The sequence below is a fragment of the Heptranchias perlo genome, chromosome 16, assembly GCF_035084215.1.
Source record: "Heptranchias perlo isolate sHepPer1 chromosome 16, sHepPer1.hap1, whole genome shotgun sequence".
Taxonomy (NCBI): domain Eukaryota; kingdom Metazoa; phylum Chordata; class Chondrichthyes; order Hexanchiformes; family Hexanchidae; genus Heptranchias; species Heptranchias perlo.
The window spans coordinates 21,324,447-21,347,288 of record NC_090340.1 but is presented as its reverse complement, the minus strand read 5'-3'; the positions used below and the strand labels follow the sequence as shown (position 1 = coordinate 21,347,288).

Below are 22,842 nucleotides of genomic sequence, written 5' to 3'. Positions count from 1 at the left end.
TAACTATATTTTCAAGTCCATCTTACATTCTAATATAAAAATCAAGTTTATTTTATCACTTAAAAACAAAGCTACAAGCTTCAATAACAAAAATATATTACTATGATAAAGTGTTTAATAGTTTTACAACTGAAGATTTTCAAAAAAATTAGATGAATAAAAGAATGATAGTCACAATTTATCTATGACATTTATTTGTGCTAAAACTGAACCAGTGTGAAATTAATAGCATTCTCTTATTCTATATCCTACATTTCTCAAGTCACCTTGCAACTCACCTCAGTCTCCTGGGTGAAGTCGAGAGCATCTTCCCCTGATGCCAGAAGGGTATGGAGGATCTTCTGCTTCTCATGTTCCCATTCCACCAGCATGGACTCCCAGTGATACCTCTCTGCCATTGCAAAAGTCTATCAAAACATACACAGGGATTTAAGAAATCTTTCTGAATCACGAAGTGGATATAAGAGAATGGAACATCTAATACAAACATGCAAAAGTAAAACCATAACTATAGGTGTAGTCTTGAATGAAATTTGAACAGTAAATCCCAACAATCAGCAAAGCCACGCAAAGAGAATGATATAGCATGGACATACTTACTCAGTTTTTTCTCCTTATGATTTCTTTTATAGTGATGCACATTATATCTGACATTATGGCAAAATAGAGTGCTAATGAAAGACTCATACCCCTTAGCTCAAATTATCTAAATTTGAAATCTATATGAACACCATTATCTTGCAGATTAGAAATTACACTTCTGCAATGAAGAGATAACTTGGAGCAACCGTTGTCTGGTTCTTAAAAAGCTAATAACCACTGCCATATTACAATACGAAAGAGCCAATTGGGTACAAAACTAGCATCAATGCAGTATCAAAATTCAAGTCTACATTTCAAAACAAAGCAACTGATTCTGCTCAATTACCACCTCAATGAGGCATATTTAACATTGATCAGTAGTTTAGTCACCTTCTTGGAATACTAGAAAAATGAGCCACAGATTTGCAGGGTAAATGGAGTTGAGGTACAGATCAGCCATGATCCAATTGAATGGCGGTGCAGGCTCGAGGGGCTGAATGGCCGACTCCTGTTTGTATGAAGCAAATCTTCACTTAAGGGGTGATTAATACCTGGAATGGTTTTCAGGGAAGGGTAGTGGAGAACAAAGCCCTGGAGTCATTCAAGAGGCAGTTGGATGCTGGGAGGAGCAAAGACTGTAGATTTCCATGGAAGGATGAATTAGATGGGCCAATTATGTATTAATCTTATTTCAAAAATAAAAATTAATATTTTCAAACTAATCTTCAATTAACAGGTATTTTGTTGAACTAGTCCAATAAGTTTTAAACAGGAAATTTCCTCAACATTTTTATCTCAAAGCAGTAATGAGTTAATTGAAAAGACCATTACATCATTATAATACCCAAAAGGTTATTTGTGTTTCTTCACATTTACCAGTTGACTCGCTATTACGATCTACAAAAATACAAATCACAACCATAAGTTTTACACATGATGGACTATCATTCGATCGTAATTAACTTGGCAAATCCTACTGGCTAACTGCTATCTGCTTAGTTGTTTTACTCCAATATGAACAGACAATTTAGTCCTATTATTTGTCACTCTCTTATGCCGAATGTTCTCACTTCTGTAGGTTCCGGTTATGTTATGATATAGCTAGCATTTTTCACAGTTCATAAATTTTGCAATTTTTTTTACTTGATTTGCAAATCTAATTTCCGCAGTTTGTTCTCTAAAGGTCCTCAATAACAATTCATATACAAAGTATATTTAGAAGCCATTTTCAGCAATGGCTTGCTGATCCGAATGGTAAAAAAAAAATCAAAGGTACAGTATAGCATACAAGAAAAGTTCTCTCCATCAAGCTGAGTCAGGCATCAACTTGTGCTGTGCCATTTCCTTCATTGCTGATGTGATCTATTCAGAATTAGAAAGCTGTGAAGTCAGCATAATGTGAACCACCTGGACCTCTGCCTACAATTCAAATTCGCATTTGTGTGATCAATAAATTGATCTTTGCAGTTTACTAACAAATTATTTCAGGATGCATTCAAGCGTCAATTCAAACATCACATTGATTCCGTTTACTTCTACAGCCCAACCACCATTACTGTCAGAGTTTTGGAAAGAATCAGTGATTTTTTTACAATATAATATGCTTCAATCAGCACAGATTTTGGACTGATACCAGAAGCCAATTAGTACTCCTGTGACAAGTGCTGGGAAGCACCCTTTAATTATAGGATCCATTAAAGAGGCAATATCCCTCATTTTAAATGCCTACAGTCTGTGCATTTTACAATGGTAGCTAAAACTTCAAGACACCAGACTTCGTATTAAAAATCAAAATCTGAGTTCAAATTAGTACACATTTTGGTACTGAGGTGGTGACTTGACTCTTCAACTGGTGCCCAAATTTCAATTTGGAGCCTACAACAAGCTTTAGCTCTAGGTGAGACAGACCAGAGTGTTCAGCATTACACTGAAGTGCAAATGAAGATGCATTAGACAGATTTTAAAATAGGTCATGGATGTATCTGCTAAGACAACAGTGGAATAAGGTTAACGTTCCTGGAGTTGGAGAATGAATCACTATAAATAAGCTCCAAATTACTCTATACACCTCAGCATGGAAATGGCAATCCACTGATCAACTGAAAATGTTATTTAAATTTAAATATTCAACTAACCTCAGCATCAAATTGATAATTCACCCCTTCCCCAACAAAAAGCCTTGACTTATAGAAGATCATTTTTCCTATAGCAAGCTGAATAATAATATAATTTTAGTTTTTAAGTTTATTAGCTGGGGAAAAGTTAAGATTTGAACAAGTTGGGTCTTGCTCAGTACAAAAGCAACATATTACTATTTAGACAGGGAGTGCATAAGGAAACAGCACCATTCTCCCATGATACTTTGACATATCCATTATAAATATTTAATCATTTTAATAATCAATAGAATAATCACTGTGCTATAGACTAAGTGCAGTACATTATAGATGTAAACATATACACCTTCGATAAAGTATTAACAATGCAAAAGCCTCCAGAACACACCCTATATCTCTATCATGGTTGATATTCAACCCAGGTTCTCTCTGAACAGAGGATGACCCTTTGTTGTAAGGTCACGTCCCCTGGGTAACACTCAGACTACCAAAAATCATTTTGTTTTTTGACCCTTTACAAGTATCAATGAGAGCAGACATTTAATCACATATCCTTTGGGATGCATTCAAAACAAGGTGAAAGAAAGATTGGTGACACCTGTTAAAAAAAATTTAGTAATATTCTGTTTATTTTTAGTGAGTCATAAATACACAAACTATTGCAAAAAGTGGCAGTAGCTCATTAGTGAAACAATAGCATAGCCTATCAGCAGTTCTCCTTATGCACTCAACTTGTTATATTAAGGGAGAAGGGCACTAACCAATTAAATAGTGGCAAAAATTATAATGTCTGTTAAACTATAAAATGGGAGACTCTTCATTTCAAATCATTTTCAGAGGAAGTCAAGTCCCGGATAGGCAATATCTAGTGCTACCATTTTTTGGACAAGGTTAGATTTTGTGGTTACCGGGGCATGGAATTCTGCTGGGACTGTCACAGTTGTATCACAGACCACAGTTGCTGAGATGAGGTTAGCTTTGGGGCATTCACACTATCCCAATAAATGACACAAATATTCCCTATTGGAATCAAATTCGAAGACTGGATGGACCGTTCCAGCACTTACAAAGCAGTGAGCTGATAGCTCTTAAGGAAATACATGGATGAGAAGGTTCGAGTATCGGAGGTGAGCATTAGATGAGTGTCTTGTTCTATCCATTTCATGGATTGTGACAGAAACCGGTCACAAGCACATGGCCTATGGAGGCAGTCAGTCAATCACAGGACACCAATGTCTTCTTGAAATTTCTAGCCAAATGTATTGCTTTTTCTTGGATCGTCATGCAACTTTCATCTCACTGTCAGATATAGGACATTCCTTTCAACTATTTGGCAACCTGGGTGCTGAAATCTTATTTGATCAACAGTCAAAGTTTTCTTTCTCACCTTTCTGGACCAAGACAATTATGTCTTCCTTCCCCCCCCCCACCCACCCACACCACAATTATTTTTTAAACATATAGAACTGTGGGACATTTTGTATCCTTTGTTGATTGATGTAATTCACAATGGGCTTCTTCAGAAAAAGTCTGGAGGCTATTGCATGCTAAAACCAGCCCTCAATTGACCATTGTCATCCCGCATTAACAAAGAAATGATTTCTTTTGACTTCATGAAGAAACAATGCAGCACAAGTCACTGGGTGACCTTTCAATGGCTTTTGGCAGACATTCTCAAATGTCATACAACCTTAAATTTATACACCAAAGCTGTAAGCAAAATCACAACTTGAAATGATAATAATGTTGGATCACAGATCAATGTTATAGTTTTTTATATATGTGAACGGTATTGCAGACACTAAATAAGCCATATTAGGGTTGCTGCATTAATTTGACAAATTATTGCAGATCTATTCATTTATATGTTCATGTGCCACATAAATGTCAAAATACTGTATGCTAACTGAAATACGTAAACCCCCCCCCCATTTCCATTGTATAATCACCCTGAACCATGGTCATGGTAAAGGTTTGTCAAAATTGAGACAATATTTGAAGTATATATATTTTTCCCCTCCTCTCCAGAAAGTGGTGACTCTTGCTGGGATATGATTCCATGGGTGACTGAGTGGTGTAGCCATTAGTCATGTAGACATTGCAACTGAGTGTCAATATTTATGAAGGGGAATGTGAAGAGAAAAAGAGGGATTCGTTATTTCCCTTTGATCTAAGTTTTCAAAAAATTCTGAGTGTCACTGTCCAAACACTTTTATGGTCCACTGTAGAGGTGCTTTTATTTAAACATCTTATATGCTAAGGAGAACATGACTATTTTAAATATAGTAAACTTTGATAATTTACTCAAACAAAATGCTTTGTCAGGGACTCTGCCAGGCTACTTCTATGAAATACAGCAACTTATTTTACAACATTCTATCTCCTTTAAAAAAAGGAATTTTTTTGGCATCTTTCTGACTGTGTGCAAATGCACTGCCTGACTCAGTGGGTAAATGTACTGTGTGGTAAGGCAGTGAGCACAAGAGTCCCAGGTTTGATTTCTGTTCTCGTCCGACGTAGCTGATCCCAGCCATGGCAGCAGGAGTGCTACAACTGGCCTCATGTTCAGAGACTAGGAAGGAGGAAGACTCCCAAGCCATGGTCCCTGCTTCCGATAGCTATCCAGTGACCCCTGCTGGAAAGCACGCTTGCATGGGCGTCACACAAGGACAGTATTGGGCTCGGCCATGATGCCGCCCAACCGCTCAAAGTCTCCTCTGCAGTCACACGTGAAGAACGGCGACTTGGGCGAGGTGCCAAAGGGCTGACAAGTGCCAAAGTACATGTCAGTACGAGCCAGCCAGCTACAGGAAAGGAAAGGAGAAAATTGGAAACATTTTGTTTTAACACTGCCAGCTCCAGGTTATAAATTAGGCCAGTATTTAAAGATATTTTTGAATGGACTTCCTGCAGCCATTTGTTTTGAAAATTAAAATATTGCAGAACAAAATTCAAATCTAATTTATGCATCGCATATTACAAGTAAGCGTTTCCTGTTTCAATTCCTTTCAATAGGACTAAATCTAATTGAATTGATAAATGTTTAAAAATCAATGAATAAAAATTTGAGATTCATTCTGTTCACTACTTAAGCTGCACCATAACCTTAACTGATACAATTTTTCAAAATTTTGTAAATGGAGATTGAATTTTTAAAAGTTTTTAAAAAAACTTGTTCATGTTCTCTTTCAAATACTGCCATGCTCCATTCATCTGTCCTTTCCAAGCACTAAATCCCAGGTATTTTTGAATGTTTCGATAGGTTTTTATGCTCAATTTACTTATTTTTTTGAAAGGAAATTGAATTTTTTCATTTACATATTTGTCAAGGGGTGTGTGCGTGTGTTTATATAACTAATCCTTTGCTGATCAAAGCTACCCATCTGCATCCTTTAGATGGAGAGGACAGGCAAATTGGTCCCATGGACTTCTCCATGGATTTCAACATCAATGCAGCTCTCCAGTTGTGTTGAAATGACAACAATTTACAATACAGCATGGGAGCTCAATTGTCAGCTCTTCAGTACAATGAGATAAGCCACCTAGTGACTTGGTGGAGAACTGACAAAGCTGCTCCCACATACTAGGCAGTGAGCTTGTGCGCCATCAACTGCAGGGACTCAAACATTCAACTCCAGTGGCGTAGGGTGAATCCATTATTGTTCCGCTAATACGCCACACCATACTGTTTTAGATCCTCAAAATTACTGCGCATTGCAGAACACCAAAAATATGGCTCAATCTGAAAAAAAGAGTCCAAGCACCTCAATTCAAAAGTAAATCAAAACCAAGTTCCTTTTAACAATATTATAAAGAGGTACCCAAGCTCCCAGCCATTCCAATGCAAAAACATTTTGCCATTTTATCGGAAACCGAGGAAAATTGGGTACATGTATGTCATGTAGCAACATTGCGTTTGTTTCATTTTGACTGTTGCTGGTCCCAATAAAGTAGCATTTTACAGTCTGATTGAGTTAAAAGAATAGTATTAAAATGCTATTGGAAAATTTCACTTACCCTCTTCCTGGACTCTTCAATAGCTGACAGCAGTGCATTATCACGCTCATTCTTCAGAAAACCCTAGAGGGTAAAGAAAGTCACATCAGTGTCATGCCAGTGCTTGAAATGCTGTCACACTAGGCTTCACCACGGCATGAACTAACAGCACATCACTGCACAGTCTGCATAATTAGTAAATCCAGAGAATGGTGCTAAAAAAAAAATCCATAGCATATTATCAATCTGCTGAAAGCAGTTATCTACAGATGCCTTGAGCAATTTGTGTCACACACACAGTCTGCAGCAACTATGCAAAAATCTAAAATTATATCCTGCTAAATACCATTATTAGCTTATAGTGCAGCTGAATACCAGGCATTCTCAATAGGAACGTAGAATTACTTTCGCCTACGCATTTAACGAGCGATGCTTAACACATCCATTTACACTGTGGCATTGGGAATGTAGTCTATTTAGACAATATATTCCTACTTATTGCTTCATATTTGGGGCAAAACCCAGCAGCTACTATTCTGACATGAACAAAAAGGCTATTATGGAAAAATGAGGTGAAATGGCAGCTTCCCACCATCTCTCTTTGCAGGCATCTCCGTTGCTCCTTAAGGAACATCACTGGAAATGACAAGTGGGAATTTTTTTCTCCTAATTAGCTTCTTTATCATCTTCTTGTTATTTCCCACCCCCAAACTGTAGAGTTGTCTTCATTTGGCCTCCTACTCTGTGCAGCATGTGCTCAATGGTGCAGCAATCATTCAAATGACCCCACCCCATCTCGGAAGTCAAATGGACAATGACTCATGCCTTGGCATACCAATTTCTAGGATGATGCTGCAAACTTGTAAGTTTTTTTTAATATAGAAATGGCGCTTCACCCGCACTGCCATTTCCTGCACTTTAAAAGGATTTTTAAGCACAACTGTAAAATAACTTTGGTGTGCTAATCCACATCTGTTTTCAATTTGTACTGTATATTTCTAAATAATATTGCAATAAGGAAACTATAAAAATCAGAATTGGTTGATACAAATCAGAATTGGGTTAATAATGATTGCAACTGCAATTTCTCCTGACACTTATCTATTCCAGTTCTTTCTTCACACTGGAGATGGGTTTTTCTTAATCGTCCTAATATACTAGAAGCAAAAATGTAGAAATGGCTTCAAACTGCAAACAGGCTGTATATGACGCAGTTACTTGACACACCCATGTCTTCAGAGGCAAGTCCTTTGAAACAATGGATAATTAGAATATCTTTGAATGGACACTTTTTTTTAAAATAAAAAGGAGTGCAGCCAAGACACTTAAAATAGTCATGAACCATAATCATACTGACCAAATAAAAGTTGTTATTTACAAGCTTTAATGACTATTTTACAACCTCATGTGCTAACGGTAACATGTAGCAATCCACATTCATAACCAGCTAACCCTAAAGCGGCATCTCAATCAATTTCATTATTTCTTGCAGGTGATTAAATGACACGAAGAATAATCACCTTTAAGTGATTGACTATAATCAAGAAAAAATTAGTGAAAACATTTTGCATTACATTTTTTTTAAATTAAAAGATTTAAAATGAATTCAAGCCTTCAGTATTGCTGTAATTTGATAACCAAAGTAAAATGATGCATTTCACAAGGCTATACCTTCACACAAAGTCTTTTTATGAGAAATTTCACCAGTGAACTTAAAAAGGCAACAGTGAAATTGCATAGACACATTTAATACCAGCATTGTATTCCTGTCAGGTTTCCTAATGTACTTAGACCAGAAGAAAATAGTTCAGTACTAAAAATAGGAAACAATAGCCTGAGATAGAGGGGGAAAAGATGGCATTAGCAGTTTGGGTCATCAATATAGTTTACTGCTGTGCAACATTCGAAGAAAGATTAAAAAAGGGAGCAAAAGTGGAGGGGGTTAAGGAAAATCAGCTGAAGGGAGTGAAGGAGCAGGATTAATGCTACTGGTCCAGCATCTGTACAGCTGCCATTTCCACAGTCATCAGAAAACCTGGACAAAGAGTTGCATTTAAAGGACTTACTATATGCAACCAAATGAATTCTTCCCACAGCCAAAGAATTAAAAAAAATACATATTTCAAATTACTAAAAGACACAACAGTCCTTCATACTTACTACATGGTACACTCCTTGAAACAGAACAATTGAAAATGGCAACTGATAAGCAGAGCGACGCAACACGAAGCTTTCGGCTATAAGACGCAGCACGACCCCACCCTAAATTTGTTACACATCGGTTTCTACATGGCCAGGGCATGACTAAAGAAATGTAAAAATCAGCTTCCTTACCTGGAGAATACACCTTTTTTTCAAAAAAAGAACTAATACGGTTTCAATGGACGCACTTGAAGGAGTTCGGTCCGTCAGATGTACGACGATGCTCTACTTAATAATACAGCTAATGCACTTCAAGGCCTTTCTGGGGTGCTTCATGCTCCAGATCAGTTTCTGATGCTGCTTAACATATATCTTGTTGCTGTAGCTCCCTTGTACAGCAAAAAAAAAGCACAGATTCCTAGAACTGTTGATACAGTCAACAGTCCGGGAGCATAATTAACAAGCAGCTCAGTGTCTAGGGAGCTGACAATCAGCTGAGTCTATTTCACGAATGCGTGCACTGCAGTTCACCCATTCCACAGTACTGCAAAAGCTGAATTCCGAAACCACCTCAGCAATCCGAAGCCGGCTGCTGTGATGTGTGCTACGGTTTTAGGGTTACACAGGGATTTTTTATTGTTAAAGGACTGTACCATATCAATTTGAAAGTGGGGGGTGGGAAAGAGAGGAGGGTGGGGGGGGGGGGTGGGGAGGGAAGAAAAGATGATTCAACCTTTTTCTCTCCCCTGGCCCACTGCAATTTATGATAATGGGAATTTTTGATGACTTCCGACATCCTGTCTTGAAATCAGGCTAATAATCCTTTTAGCTGTCATGTTTAGTTAATGAGGTAAATGCGGCTGCAGAATGATGCAACACTGGGAGCTGCACAATTTAATCACAGATGTGAAGCTATTTTCTTAAGATAGCAGCCTTTATTAGCATATGTCATGAAGCATGGAATAGCAATGTAGCGATTTCTCCCTTTCCTTATTCAGCGGCAAGACTGACCAGCTTTCGCTATTTAACCAGGCACCAATATCACAAACTATCTTTTCTAACCACTGGCCAAGCCCAGATGAGAAATGCAGCAGAATTAATAGTCACTGCCATTTGAACACAATACAGATCACGCTGAAATGCTGCCTTATAATGAGAACTAGATTGTGCTCTCCAGCTACAATCTACATTTTCCAAGCCTGAAAATCAGCAGTGCACGCCACATTAAAAAAATCTTGTACATTCTTATGTTCAGTCTACAATGACATCCTTTGTAATACTTTGTTAATTGCCAAAATTAACCATCAGTATCATAGAACAATGGATGACTTTGCGTTATTACACTAGATATGTTAAGATAAACACAGCAGGTAGATTATAAATTAAACTGGAATATCAACTAAATTGGTAGGATTTTTCTTTAATGGAGATCCACAGGTTACTTAATAATGTAACTAAAGGAATTTCAGTGCCCTGCTGTATTGTATTAATATCTATGTATCATATATTATCACAGTCAACATTGTAAATAGCACAAATAATGTCAATGTGCAATCCAGCTACTGAAAAACGTTTGATTAAAGGTTTTAAGTCAACAATGATACTCATCCCAAACTGATTTGGGTTTGGACAGTCTAGCTTCTGTGATGTTTCCCAGTTTCCATTATTGGACTAATTTCCATGTACCTATGTAACAGTGCTAGCAAGGTGAATAATAATGCCTCAAAGATCAGACTAAGGGTTTTATCGAGATGTAAAGCTGCTATGACAGACCTAAAGTGAAAGATAGTCTCAATGATCGGAATCAGGCTAGTTTATTCTATACAATCTGGTAATGGCGCAGTCATCAAATTGCAGAAAGCTATAGAAACTTCTAGAGACAGCAGCACTCATTCAATTCAGGTCAGAGTGAAGCACTTTCTCCAACTAACGACTGCATATGGCCGATGGTGCGAGTCCAATCCTTCAGAGCTAAGTTTTTAAATTTACATTGCATTTATTTTAACCATTTAACTACTACATGGGGGAATGCCATTTTGAAAAAAATTTAAAGTATTTGGGGAAAAAATGATATGTAATATCATTTTGATAAAACGACAAAGTTATATTAACCCATTTTATACCCAAAAGCTGGACCAACTGATGCAATTTGGGAGATTAAGTCTTATAGCTTATGCACAGCTTTTCATTCTCAATCAATTTACAACACAATGGTAAAAATAATTCTTTGATTTATTGAATTATGCTGTGAATCTCACTGTACAATTATTCTGTAGCAATGTCAGCAGTTTCCCACCGACAAAACCAACAGCACAGCCAGAATGATAGGTTCTAAAGACAGGTTCAGCATATCTTGTGAAACACAACAGGATCGGTTTTAGGGAGCATAAGACAGTAATTTAATTTCGGGGTTCAGATGGCATCAATAAACAGCACTTGCTGCTCTCAGAATTTATGGTGTCATCTGATCCCATGGTTTAAATTACAGCCTTATTATTCAATCCCAGCCAGCCTGTCTATACGGCTGTCACTGTATGTTGCTAAAAACACACAATTCCTTTTCACCAGAATCAACAGACAAACTTGAAGATCAAAGACGAATTTCTACAACCAGTCACAGTATCAGTTGTTCTAATTTACAATACATTTAACGTGTAAAATGAAAGACAAGTGGCTTAGAGTTGATGTCTTCTTGGCTTGTGAGAATCTCAAGTCAGACTTTTTATTTCCGGGGTAACATTTGGCTGTTCCTGACCATTCACTAGGATAGGTCGGTACTGCCGGCCATTTTAAATGTCCCAAATATGGAAACTTAGGTTTTGTGAAGTCAAAATGGGAATAGCTTCAATTTGATTCTAAACATTTGCCATTTAGATATTTTACACAGCCCCAGGCTACAGGACAAATGTCAGTTTCAGAATCCACATAAATACTGGGAAACCTAACATTTACGGGGTGGGGAGGGGGAAAGAGAAGGGCTAGGATGATATCAGTTAGTGTGCTGTTTTTTCATCTCTAAAATCTGGTTTGAATCCAGTCAAGATTAATGAAATACAGCTTTCTATCACAGCCTATCATTTTGGGGGCATTGGCCCACAGCAGAAAATTGCCCATAGTTCTTCCTCACTCCTTCATAAGATGCTGTGGTGCAAGAAATGTCACACTGATACAGTAGATGTTCCACTGCAGTTCTGCTAAGGCACAGTAGGACAGAGTGGAGGAAGCCTTACTCACTATCTGGTTCCTGACCTATCAGTGCTCAATGCTGACACTGGGTACCAAAAAAGGAATTATTATATTCCCCAGAACTGACGTCCCTCACCTTGAGAATGACAATAAAACACACGGATAAGCATTTTCTTAAGTGTTCCCAATCAAATATCGATCACAGATTTGGAGAGCAGTAATAGAAGTAATCCTATTGTGGTAAAGCTCCTCTCCCAAATATCACAACTTTAGTGGTGATGGGGATTGGAGTTAATTTTAGTAAAGAGGTTTGTACAGTCTGTTGGAGCAAAGTCTGACTATACATACACATATTAGCCCAAAAGGTGTAATTATTAACGTTCAGGAGTCCATTGGATGCAACTTCACAAATTAGAACTCTGCCTTCCACCCTTACAATTGGCCTTAGCATCCCTCAGCTTAAGAGAGGTGGTGGGGAAGGGGACTAGGTGATATAGGTTACTATGCTGTTCTTTTATCTCCACAACCTGGTTTACAATAAGGGTAAGCATGAGTAAATGACTAACTCAGGCAGCACCATACTCCTATATAATGGCCACAGGGCTGCAAATGGGAATGTGTAAAAGGGTGCAAAAAGACATACTCAATGGGTTATTTGAAGGATACCATTTCAGGAAAATGTTGCTTCAAGGAAGCAAGAGACCATGTTCTTTCCCTGTCCTCTCTACAACTATCGTATGGCAGCACATGCAAGCTGAATAATGCTTAAATTTTCTTTTTACAAAGTATTCAGGTTCAATTCATTGGAGGTATTTGGGGGGGGGAGGAAGGCAAAGAACATTAGAGTGTGTAATGGTCAAAAATCATAGCATCTTGAAATTAATGAAGCTCATGGAAATTAAGAAAATGTTCATGTCATTTATGTTTAATATATTATCAGTTTCACCCTCTATTCCCATCCTCCATGCCAATGACACAGCAGCTTTTATTGTCATGCTGCAGCTGAGCAAGTTCATGTTCCAGTACAAAGCGAGCCTGTCTGCACATCCACGTCAGCAACTAATGAATCTGACCTGGCAGCAGCTTTAGGCTACCATTAAATCATTAGCGTGAATTTAACCCCCCACCCCCTCCCCATTCTCCTGCCTCCATTCTCTCCACACACTGTGGGTAATACTATCCTTCCGGCTTGTTCCACCATCTCCAATGCATCATCTACCTCAATCCCTATTAGCAAGATTTTTTTTGTCCCTTGTGATTTATTAAAGGCTTGAGGGTAAGGTCGATGCAGCCACTCTTTGTCTGACCTGCTGATAGCGTCTTTTTACCATTGTAAATCCCACTTGTAATCGTATCATATCAAAGACAGTTTAGTTAGGCAACAGCAAAGAGCCCAACACCCCATTTGCAACCTACTCTGAAGCAGCAGCCCATGACAGACATCAGCAGATCACGCCATCTCCAGTTACTGTTTGCCTCACTATTGCATTTTAATATTCAGTGCAGTTACAAGGAGATTGCCCCTCATTGTGGACGGCTATAGAAGCAAGCTATGGAAAAGTCAACACTCATGTCTGCGCACCATCCTCCTGCTTGTTGATCAGCTGCACCAGAAGGGTCAGAGTACAATAAGTGCAACAATACTGTTGAGATTCATCAACAGGCTTCTTTATTTTCAAAGTGAATGGTAAGCATTATTACAGGCTTGCATCAAACCCCGAGATAAATATTTTGTTAATATTTTTGGAAGAGAAGCATTGTGTAGACCCTAACTTCACAGGGGTATTAAAGAAAAAAAATGATGCTGAGGATTCTGACTGGAAGCGGCCTTGGGGAAGCCAGAATTTGGTTACCAAATCCTCTCACTCTTCTTTACCACCCACCCCCCCCCCCCCCACACCAAAACAAAATAACTTTAGCTCTGGATAAGATACAAGCTTGTGATAATTACTTTTTTAAAATCTGGTTTTGTTCTAGCCCAGGTCTGCCCATCAAGCAACAGTCTATAACCAATTTCAAACTGGTAAGTGGATGGCAATATTGATGAGGGCTCAATTAACATGGGGAAAAGGTGAGTTTGAGTTTAAGTTGCACTGTAGCAATTAATCCTACAACCAGCTGAATACCGGGACATCACTATTGCTAGTAATCATGAGTCCACACCAGCTATTCTGAGCACTCAATTTAGATGCCAAGAAAAGTTGCAGTTTCACAGCTTGAACAAATTTCTGAATCTAGATCTTTGATCTAATTCAGATCTTCTGTAGCCAAGCTTAGCCCATTCCACTGCAATGCGTTAATAATGAATTTAGTTGAGGGACTTGGAAAACTTGAAACTGAATCTCACACCTCATTTTTACATTGCAAATTTAAAAATAATTGCTTTCATGTAAACTTTTACCAATTACCAACTAATTCTTGGAGTCTTCCATTTGTTGTGGATTTTGTTCTCAAGCTCCTAACCAGTTATAATGTAGCTTCCAGAATTCAGGCACTGTAAAGCTTCTGGGGTTTTGTTATGTGACTTTCTGTTCAAAATGGCAGCAGCCACAAAGCTGCTCTAGTGAGCTGCATTGACAACACTGGCTTATCAACTAATGGAATGACCTGTAATGTCTCACATCTACTTTATGGTTGCTACATAATGTCACATCTGCATGAGTACGAGAACATGAACACTGAAGTGAACAGGTCCTGGCTCTCTGACTCACCAGTATACAAGGTAAATGCAGAGGCCTGACCAGCAAAGAAAAAACAGTAAAATTTTAAAAATCAGAGAGACTGGTAAAAGAAATTATATCCAGACAAGAAAACTCCTGAAAAAGAACAGAGAATTGAGACACAGATAGTGAACAAGAGACAGGCAGCGAACGAGAAGCAGGAAGTACAGACATTTTTTGAAGTAAAGTTGAAGAAAGACAAGTCAGTAAGTGTAATAGAGAAACAATAATGATTAACATTACATTTGCTCTTTATCAAAGGGCATATTATTTATTTTTCTCCTATAATCTCCCCTGCCCACTCCACATGCCGTTGCACTCAAGAGGATGGACTGGAAACTGGGTCCCAGGCCTTTGGCAATACCACTCTATAGATGACTATAAGTAAATGCGAGTGGCCTGGGGCGACTGGGCCTCTAATTTGCCCTCCTTGTGAGGAAGCACATGGCTTCTATTGAGTGCCTTCATAAGCTGGTATATTTGCGACAAGGATGGGTCTACATGAATAATTCAAAGCCAGACAAAGTGCAATGGTCTCCTCCTGTGCTGTAAAATTCTTTGATTCTAACTCACTGTTTAGGGAATTTTGTGCACAAATCCACAACATATTATTCCACAGCATTGCTCATCAGAGCGATGCGCACTGTGTTGTAGTGCTAAATATTGTATACATCAAAAATGTTAACATGTAGGAAAAATTGGGTTTGTTATTTCTTATAGCTTCCTAGAGAAATAGCAGTTCAGGTCAGAAACTTGCTTTAGTTGACAGCCTTCAACAGCAAGTAACTCTTTAGGAGTCAATGCAAAGATTGTAAGAGCTTCTACAATTATGTAAAAAGGAAGCAAAAGTAAACGTTGGTCCCTTAGAGGCTGAGACAGAAGAAATTATAACGGGGAATAAGGAAATGTCAGAGACATTAAACAAATATTTTGTATCTGTCTTCACAGTAGCAGACACAAAAAGCATACTAAAAATAGTGGGGAACCAAGGGGCAAATGAGAGTGAAGAACTTAAAACAATTAATACCAGTAGAGAAAAAATACTAGACAAACTAATGGGACTAAAAGCTGACAAATCTCTTGGACCTGATGGCCTACATCCTAGGGTCCTAAAAGAGGTGACTGCAGAGATAGTGGATGCTTTGGTTGTGATCTTCCTAAATTCCCTAGATTCTAGAATGGTCCCAGCAGATTGGAAGGTAGCAAATGTAACACCGCTATTCAAGAAAGGAGGGAGAGAGAAAACAGGGAACTACGAGCTAGTTAGCCTGATATCAGTCATCGAGAAAATGCTGGAATCCATTAAGGAAATGGTAACAGGGCATTTAGAAAATCATAATATGATTAGGCAGAGTCAACATGGTTTTATGAAATAAATTTGTTAAAACACAATTACCCTAAGAGTTCTTTGAGGATGTAACTAGCAGGGTAAATAAACAGGAACCAGTGGATATAGTATATTTGGATTTCCAAAAGGCATTTGATAAGGCAAGATAAGGGCTCATGGGGTTGGGGGTAATATATTAGCATAGATAGAGGATTGGTTAACAGACAGAAAACAGAGAGTAGGGATAAACGGGTCATTTTCAGGTTGGCAAGCTGTAACTATTGGGGTGTTGTAAGGATCAGTGCTGGGGTTTCAGCTATTTACAATCTATATTAACGACTTAGATGAAGGAACCGAGTGTAATGTATCCAAGCTTGTTGTCGATACAAAGCTAGGTGGGAAAGTAATCTGTGAGGAGGACACAAAGAGTCTGCAATGGGGATAGAGACAGGTTAAGTAAGTGGGCAAGAAGGTGGCAGCTGGAGTATAATGTGGGGCCGTATGGCCTACTCCTTCTCCTATTTCTTAGATTATGTTCAAGCTAGTATCTATTTTAGGACTGGATCCCACTTCGGGCATCCAAGACTGGAAAATTCAATGCTGACCAGGTGTAGTCATACAGTTGGTCAATATTGAATTTTCCAGTCCTGGAGGCTTCCAGACTATGAACAAAAACCAAATAGAAGTAATTATTTGCTGTGGATGCAAATAAACTGCTCAATGACAAGGATCCATAGCTGATATCAGCTGAGACCTATTAACAATATTTTTTCCAGGAGTGTGCAAGATCATAAAAACATAATTTCTTCTACAAAATAGAAGACTTTTGAAACTTTTTTTTGTCGGTGGGGCAGGAAAGGACATTAGGCTGAAAATATTCCCTTGATTAAAAAATCCTTCAATTTAATTATTTTTTTTACACTATGGCACGAAGCAATCTCCTTAAGCAATTCATTATTCTGGCTAATCTGAGACCAGTTCAGATGATTTAGCAATATTAGTTAGAGATTTTCTACTCACTTATCTCAGAATAATGTGGTTACATAGCTAACAGTTATGACAGACAACGGGTGGCACAGTTATTTAGCACATTGTCCTTTCACCTCTGTAAACTGGATTTCAATCCAGTCCAGACTGTTGGAAAGAAAGTCTCTTGTTTGTTGGCTGTAAGGATCCCATGTGAAATCAGTTACTGCAGTCTCAACCCACAGTACAAAACTGGCCTAATTTTGCACAGTGTCAATCTCATTCAGACAGATCACAGAATGGCTGGTGCGAAAAATGTGAAGTGTCACACTGGTGCAGCAGAGTGTGCTTTTTTTTAAAAAAAGATAAAAAGGAAGCTGAAATAAAAACAGAATTTGCTGGAAATACACAGCCAGCCTGTCAGCATCTGTAAATAAAAAAGGCAGGTTAACATTTCCCGTGTAGATCGTTCATGAGAACTCAGTTTGTTCTGACAAAAAGGTCTGCACCTAAAATAAGAACAGAAACAGAAAAAGCTGGAGGAACACAGCAGGTCAATTAGCATCGGTAGAGAGAACAGAGTCTACATTTCAATTACATACTCTTCTTCAGAACTGACAAATAAGAGACGAACATGCACATGAATACAATCAGGAAAAAAAGGGTTGAATGCGTATTTTTAAATAATAAACTGACAAACACTGAGAGGAAACATCAGTGGAATGATGTAACATTATCTAAGTAATACTGAATCATTGAAGAAATAATAAATTAAAGAAACAAAAAGGTGCTGCAAATAGCTATGCAAGAGTCTTGCCATCCTCTTGCTCATTTACATGGTGGCCCTTGCAGACATGGGGTCAGCTTCCAGATGTAGTCTGGTGACACACAGCTCTACCTCTCCAACACCTCTCTTGACCCCTCCACTGCCTTTGCGCCATCAGACTGCCCGTTCAACATCCAGTCCTGGATGAACCATAATTTCCTCCAGCTAAAAACTGCAAAGACCCAAGCTATAGCTTTTAGCCCCCAGCACAAACTATGCACCCTCACTACCAACTCCATCCCCTACTTGATCAATGTCTCAGTATGAACCACTGTTCGCACACTTTGCACACCAAACTTTGATCCCAAACTATGTTTCCAGCTCCATACCCTCTCAATCACAAAAAACACCTACTCCCACTTCCATAACATTGTTGTTTCCATCCCAAACTCAAACCGTCCGCCAATGAATCCCTCATTCACACATTCGAACTTGATGACTCCAATGCTTTCCCGTTCTCTAAACCCCATGAACTTCAGCTCACCCAGAGCTCCACTGCCAGTTTTCTAACCTGCACCAAATCCTGCTCGCCTATTACCCCTGTCCTTGCTGATCTACATCAGTTCCCAAAGCCTCAAAATTTAAAATTCTCATCCTTATGTTTAAATTGCTTCATGGCCTCATCCCTCCCTACCACTGTAACCTCATCCAGCACTACAACCCCAACCTTGCCCTTCCTCTGACTCCAGTCTCCCCCTCCTTTGCCCCACCACTGGTAGCTATGCTTTCAGTGACCTGGGCCCCACACTGAAGTTTTCTCCATAACCATCCCCTCTTTTAAGATCATCCTTTAAGCCAGCCCTTTGGCCAAGCTTTTGGTCAGTCCTCCTAATCTTTTGTCCCTTTGCTCAGCATCTCTTATTTCTTATGTCTCTCCTGCCTTCCCATCATCTCTTGCTTCTCTCCTTCGCTTCATGCATGGACACATATGAATGCCTTTGGAATACAAGACCATAATGTATATTCCCTGCAGCTTGCAGAAACAACTGACTTTCTGGGATGTTTTTCTCCATTAAACACCCTATATAAATGGAAGTTGTTGCCATTGTCAGAGGCAAATGCGAGAAAATGGGGAGATGAAAAACAGAGAAAACCTGGGAGCTAGTTATGAAATTAGAACAGGTTAGAAAATTAGAATATAGCTAAAGTCTGAGGTTACTAAATTTGTGTTCAAAATGTTAACCTGTGTTTTCTCTTGAGAGATACAGATGGAACTATTGTGCAATTCCAGAATTTTCTATGCTTTTTTTAGATTGGGGCAGAGTACATGGAACCTCACTGCAACTAACTGTGCTGTACTTGACCTGGCTGCATTTCCCAGCACCAATAGCCTCATCCTAAGAACAAAAAAAAAACACAAAAAAGTCACCGTTTCCACTGTATCACAAACTTATTTGGGGTTCTACTTTAGTTGGGTTCTTCTTTATTTACAATACAATGCAGTAAGAAACCAGCTCTCCTCTCTCATTCCCTGCCTCCCCACAGTCTGAAAAATACATTTTTGAACCTACAAATGATTAGCACTGTAAAACCTTCTTCGTCACTAAAACCATGCCAAACCAGTGGGGATGTCACACTGTAGCATCATTGGTACATTTAATTGTTAAAGCCACAGGCATCTCACATTACTTGGTTAGGTCCTAGTCATGTAGATTCAGTAAAGCAATTGCTTTATTTGAAGTGTTACAATGGTCACCTTGGGCCTATATATATACAATATACTGAATCCAGGCTCCTACTGTCCAGCTCACTGAAATGTTGAATGATCAGCTACTTGAAAAGAATTAGTACTGCATTGCCATCTACGCAATCAGCAGTAGGAATTAGAATACAAGGACAATAAAAAGCCAATTTTTAATTTGTGCAAGTGCACATATTATTTCCAGTAAATTACGCTCAACTAGTTACTCACGCACAATGTGCAATTCATCGTAGCTACTGACTCACGCGAGACTGGAAGCATCGGAACTTCAGATCGTATGCGGGTTAAATTTGTATTAGTGCTATGGTGTCACTCTCCGCTCTCATTGACCTAGCAACTGAATATTTTTTTTATTCATTCGTCGGATGTGGACGTCGCTGGCAAGGCCAGCATTTATTGTCCATCCCCAATTGCCCTTGAGAAGGTGGTGGTGAGCCGCCTTCTTGAACCGCTGCAGTCCGTGTGGTGAAGGTTCTCCCACAGTGCTGTTAGGTAGGGAGTTCCAGGATTTTGACCCAGCGACGATGAAGGAACAGCGATATATTTCTAAGTTGGGATGGCATGTGACTTGGAGGGGAACGTGCAGGTGGTGCTGTTCCCATGTGCCTGCTACCCTTGTCCTTCTAGGCGGTAGAGGTCGTGGGTTTGGGAGTTGTTGCAGTGCATCCTGTGGATGGTACACACTGCAGCCACTGTGCGCCGGTGGTGGAGGGAGTGAATGTTTAGGGTGGTGGATGGGTGCCATTCAAGCGGGCTGCTTTGTCCTGGATGGTGTTGAGCTTCTTGACTGTTGTTGGAGCTGCACTCATCCAGGCAAGTGGAGAGTATTCCATCACAATCCTGACTTGTGCCTTGGAGATGGTGGAAAGGCTTTGGGGAGTCAGGTGAGTCACTCGCCGCAGAATACCCAGCCTCTGACCTGCTCTTGTTGCCACAGTATTTATGTGGCTGGTCCAGTTAAGTTTCTGGTCAATGGTGACCCCCCCAGGATGTTGATGGTGGGGGATTCAGCGATGGTAATGCTGTTGAATGTCATGGGGAGGTGGTTAGATTCTCTCTTGTTGGAGATGGTCATTAACATTTGCGCCAGACAAGTGCCAGGCACTTACCACTTGTCAGCCCACGCCTGGACGTTGTCCAGGTCTTGCTGCATGCGGGCACGGACTGCTTCACTATCTGAGGGGTTGTGAATGGAACTGAACACTGTGCAATCATCAGCGAACATCCCCATTTCTGACCTTATGATGGAGGGAAGGTCATTGATGAAGCAGCTGAAAATGGTTGGGCCTAGGACACTGCCCTGAGGAACTCCTGCAGCAATGGCCTGGGGCTGAGATGATTGGCCTCCAACAACCACTACCATCTTCCTTTGTGTTAGGTATGACTCCAGCCACTGGAGAGTTTTCCCTCTGATTCCCATTGACTTTAATTTTACTAGGGCTCCTTGGTGCCACACTCTGTCAAGGGCAGTTACTCTCACCTCACCTCTGGAATTCAGCTCTTTTGTCCATGTTTGGACCAAGGCTGTAAGGAGGTCTGGAGCAGAGTGGTCCTGGCGAAACCCAAACTGAGTATCGGTGAGCAGGTTATTGGTGCGCACTTGATAGCACTGTCGACGACACCTTCCATCACTTTGCTGATGATTAAGAGTAGACTAATGGGGTGGTAATTGGCCAGATTGGATTTGTCCTGCTTTTCGTGGACAGGACATACTTTGGCAAATTTGCACATTGTTGGGTAGATGCCAGTGTTGTAGCTGTACTGGAACAGTTTGGCTAGAGGCGCGGCTAGTTCTGGAGCACAAGTCTTCAGCACTACAGCTGGGATGTTGTTGGGGCCCATAGCCTTTGTTGTATCCAGTGCACTTAGCCATTTCTTGATATCACATGGAGTGGAGTGAATTGAATTGTATTGGCTGAAGATGGGCTTCTGTGATGGTGGGGATATCGGGAGGAGGCCGAGATGGATCATCCACTCGGCACTTCTGGCTGAAGATGATTGCAAATGCATCAGCCTTGTCTTTTGCACTCATCATTGAGGATGGGGATGTTTACAGAGCCTCCTCCTCCCCCCATTAGTTGTATAACTGACCACCACCATTCATGATTGGATGTGGCAGGACTGCAGAGCTTTGATCTGATCCGTTGGTTGTGGAATTGCTTAGCTCTGTCTATAGCATGTTGCTTCTGCTGTTTAGCATGCATGTAGTCCTGTGTTGTAGCTTCACCAGGTTGGCACCTCATTTTAGGTACGCCTGGTGCTGCTCCTGGCATGCTGTTCTATACTCCTCATTGAACCAGGGTTGATCCCCTGGCTTGTTGGTAATGGTGGGGTGAGGAATATGCCAGGCCATGAGATTACAGATTGTGCTGGAATACAAATCTGCTGCTGCTAATGGCCTACAGCGCCTCATGGATGCCCAGTTTTGAGCTTCTAGATCTGTTCGGAATCTATCTCATTTAGCACGGTGGTAGTGCCACACAACACATTGGATGGTGTCCTCAGTGTGAACGGGACTTCGTCTCCACGAGGACTGTGCAGTCCTACCAATACTGTCATGGACAGATGCATCTGCAACAGGTAGATTGGTGAGGACTAGGTCAAGTAGTTTTTTCCCTCGTGTTGGTCTCTCACCACCTGCCGCAGGCCCAGTCTGGCAGCTACGTCCTTCAGGACTCGGCCAGTCGTGGTGCTACCGAACCACTTTGGTGAGGTACATTGAAGTCCCCCCACCCAGAGTACATTCTGGGCCCTTGCTACCCTCAGTGCTTCGTCCAAGTGGTGCTCAACATGGAGGAGGACTGATTCATCAGCTGAGGGAGGGCGGTAGGTGGTAATCAGCAGGAGGCTTCCTTACCCATGTTTGACCTGATGCCATGAGATTTCATGGGGTCCGGAGTCAATGTTGAGGACTCCCAGGGCCACTCCCTCCTGACTGTATATCACTGTACCGCCACCTCTGGTCGGTCTGTCCTGCTGGTGGGACAGGACATACCCAGGGATGGGGATGGAAGAGTCTGGGACGTTGGCTGAAAGGTATGATTCTGTGAGTATGGCTATGTCAGGCTGTTGCTTGACTAGTCTGTGGGACAGCTCTCCCAATTTTGGCACAAGTCCCCAGATGTCAGTGAGGAGGACTTTGCAGGATCGACTGGGCTTGGATTGCCTGCGTCATGTCTGGTGCCTAGTGGGTGGATGATCTAGCTTTTCCAGTAATGTTCCAGGCTGAAAGGGACTTTTTTTTAAATTATGGTTTGTATACTTCAAAAGTGGCCTTG

At 40.2% G+C, this 22,842-nt stretch overlaps 1 protein-coding gene across 3 annotated transcripts in view; it reads right to left on the bottom strand.

Moving 5' to 3' along the window:
* The window catches only part of nup93 (nucleoporin 93), a 130,377-nt gene that overhangs the window by 29,422 nt on the left and 78,113 nt on the right, over positions 1-22,842 (bottom strand). For 2 of the 3 annotated variants that reach the window (XM_067997764.1, XM_067997765.1), the window contains exons 4-5: positions 6,717-6,779; positions 267-407 (exon numbers count right to left, since the gene is read on the bottom strand). In XM_067997764.1, coding sequence (XP_067853865.1) covers positions 267-407; positions 6,717-6,779 — 204 coding nt within the window. The remainder of the gene's footprint in view (positions 1-266; positions 408-6,716; positions 6,780-22,842) is intronic. The other variant, XM_067997766.1, reaches the window with a different exon arrangement.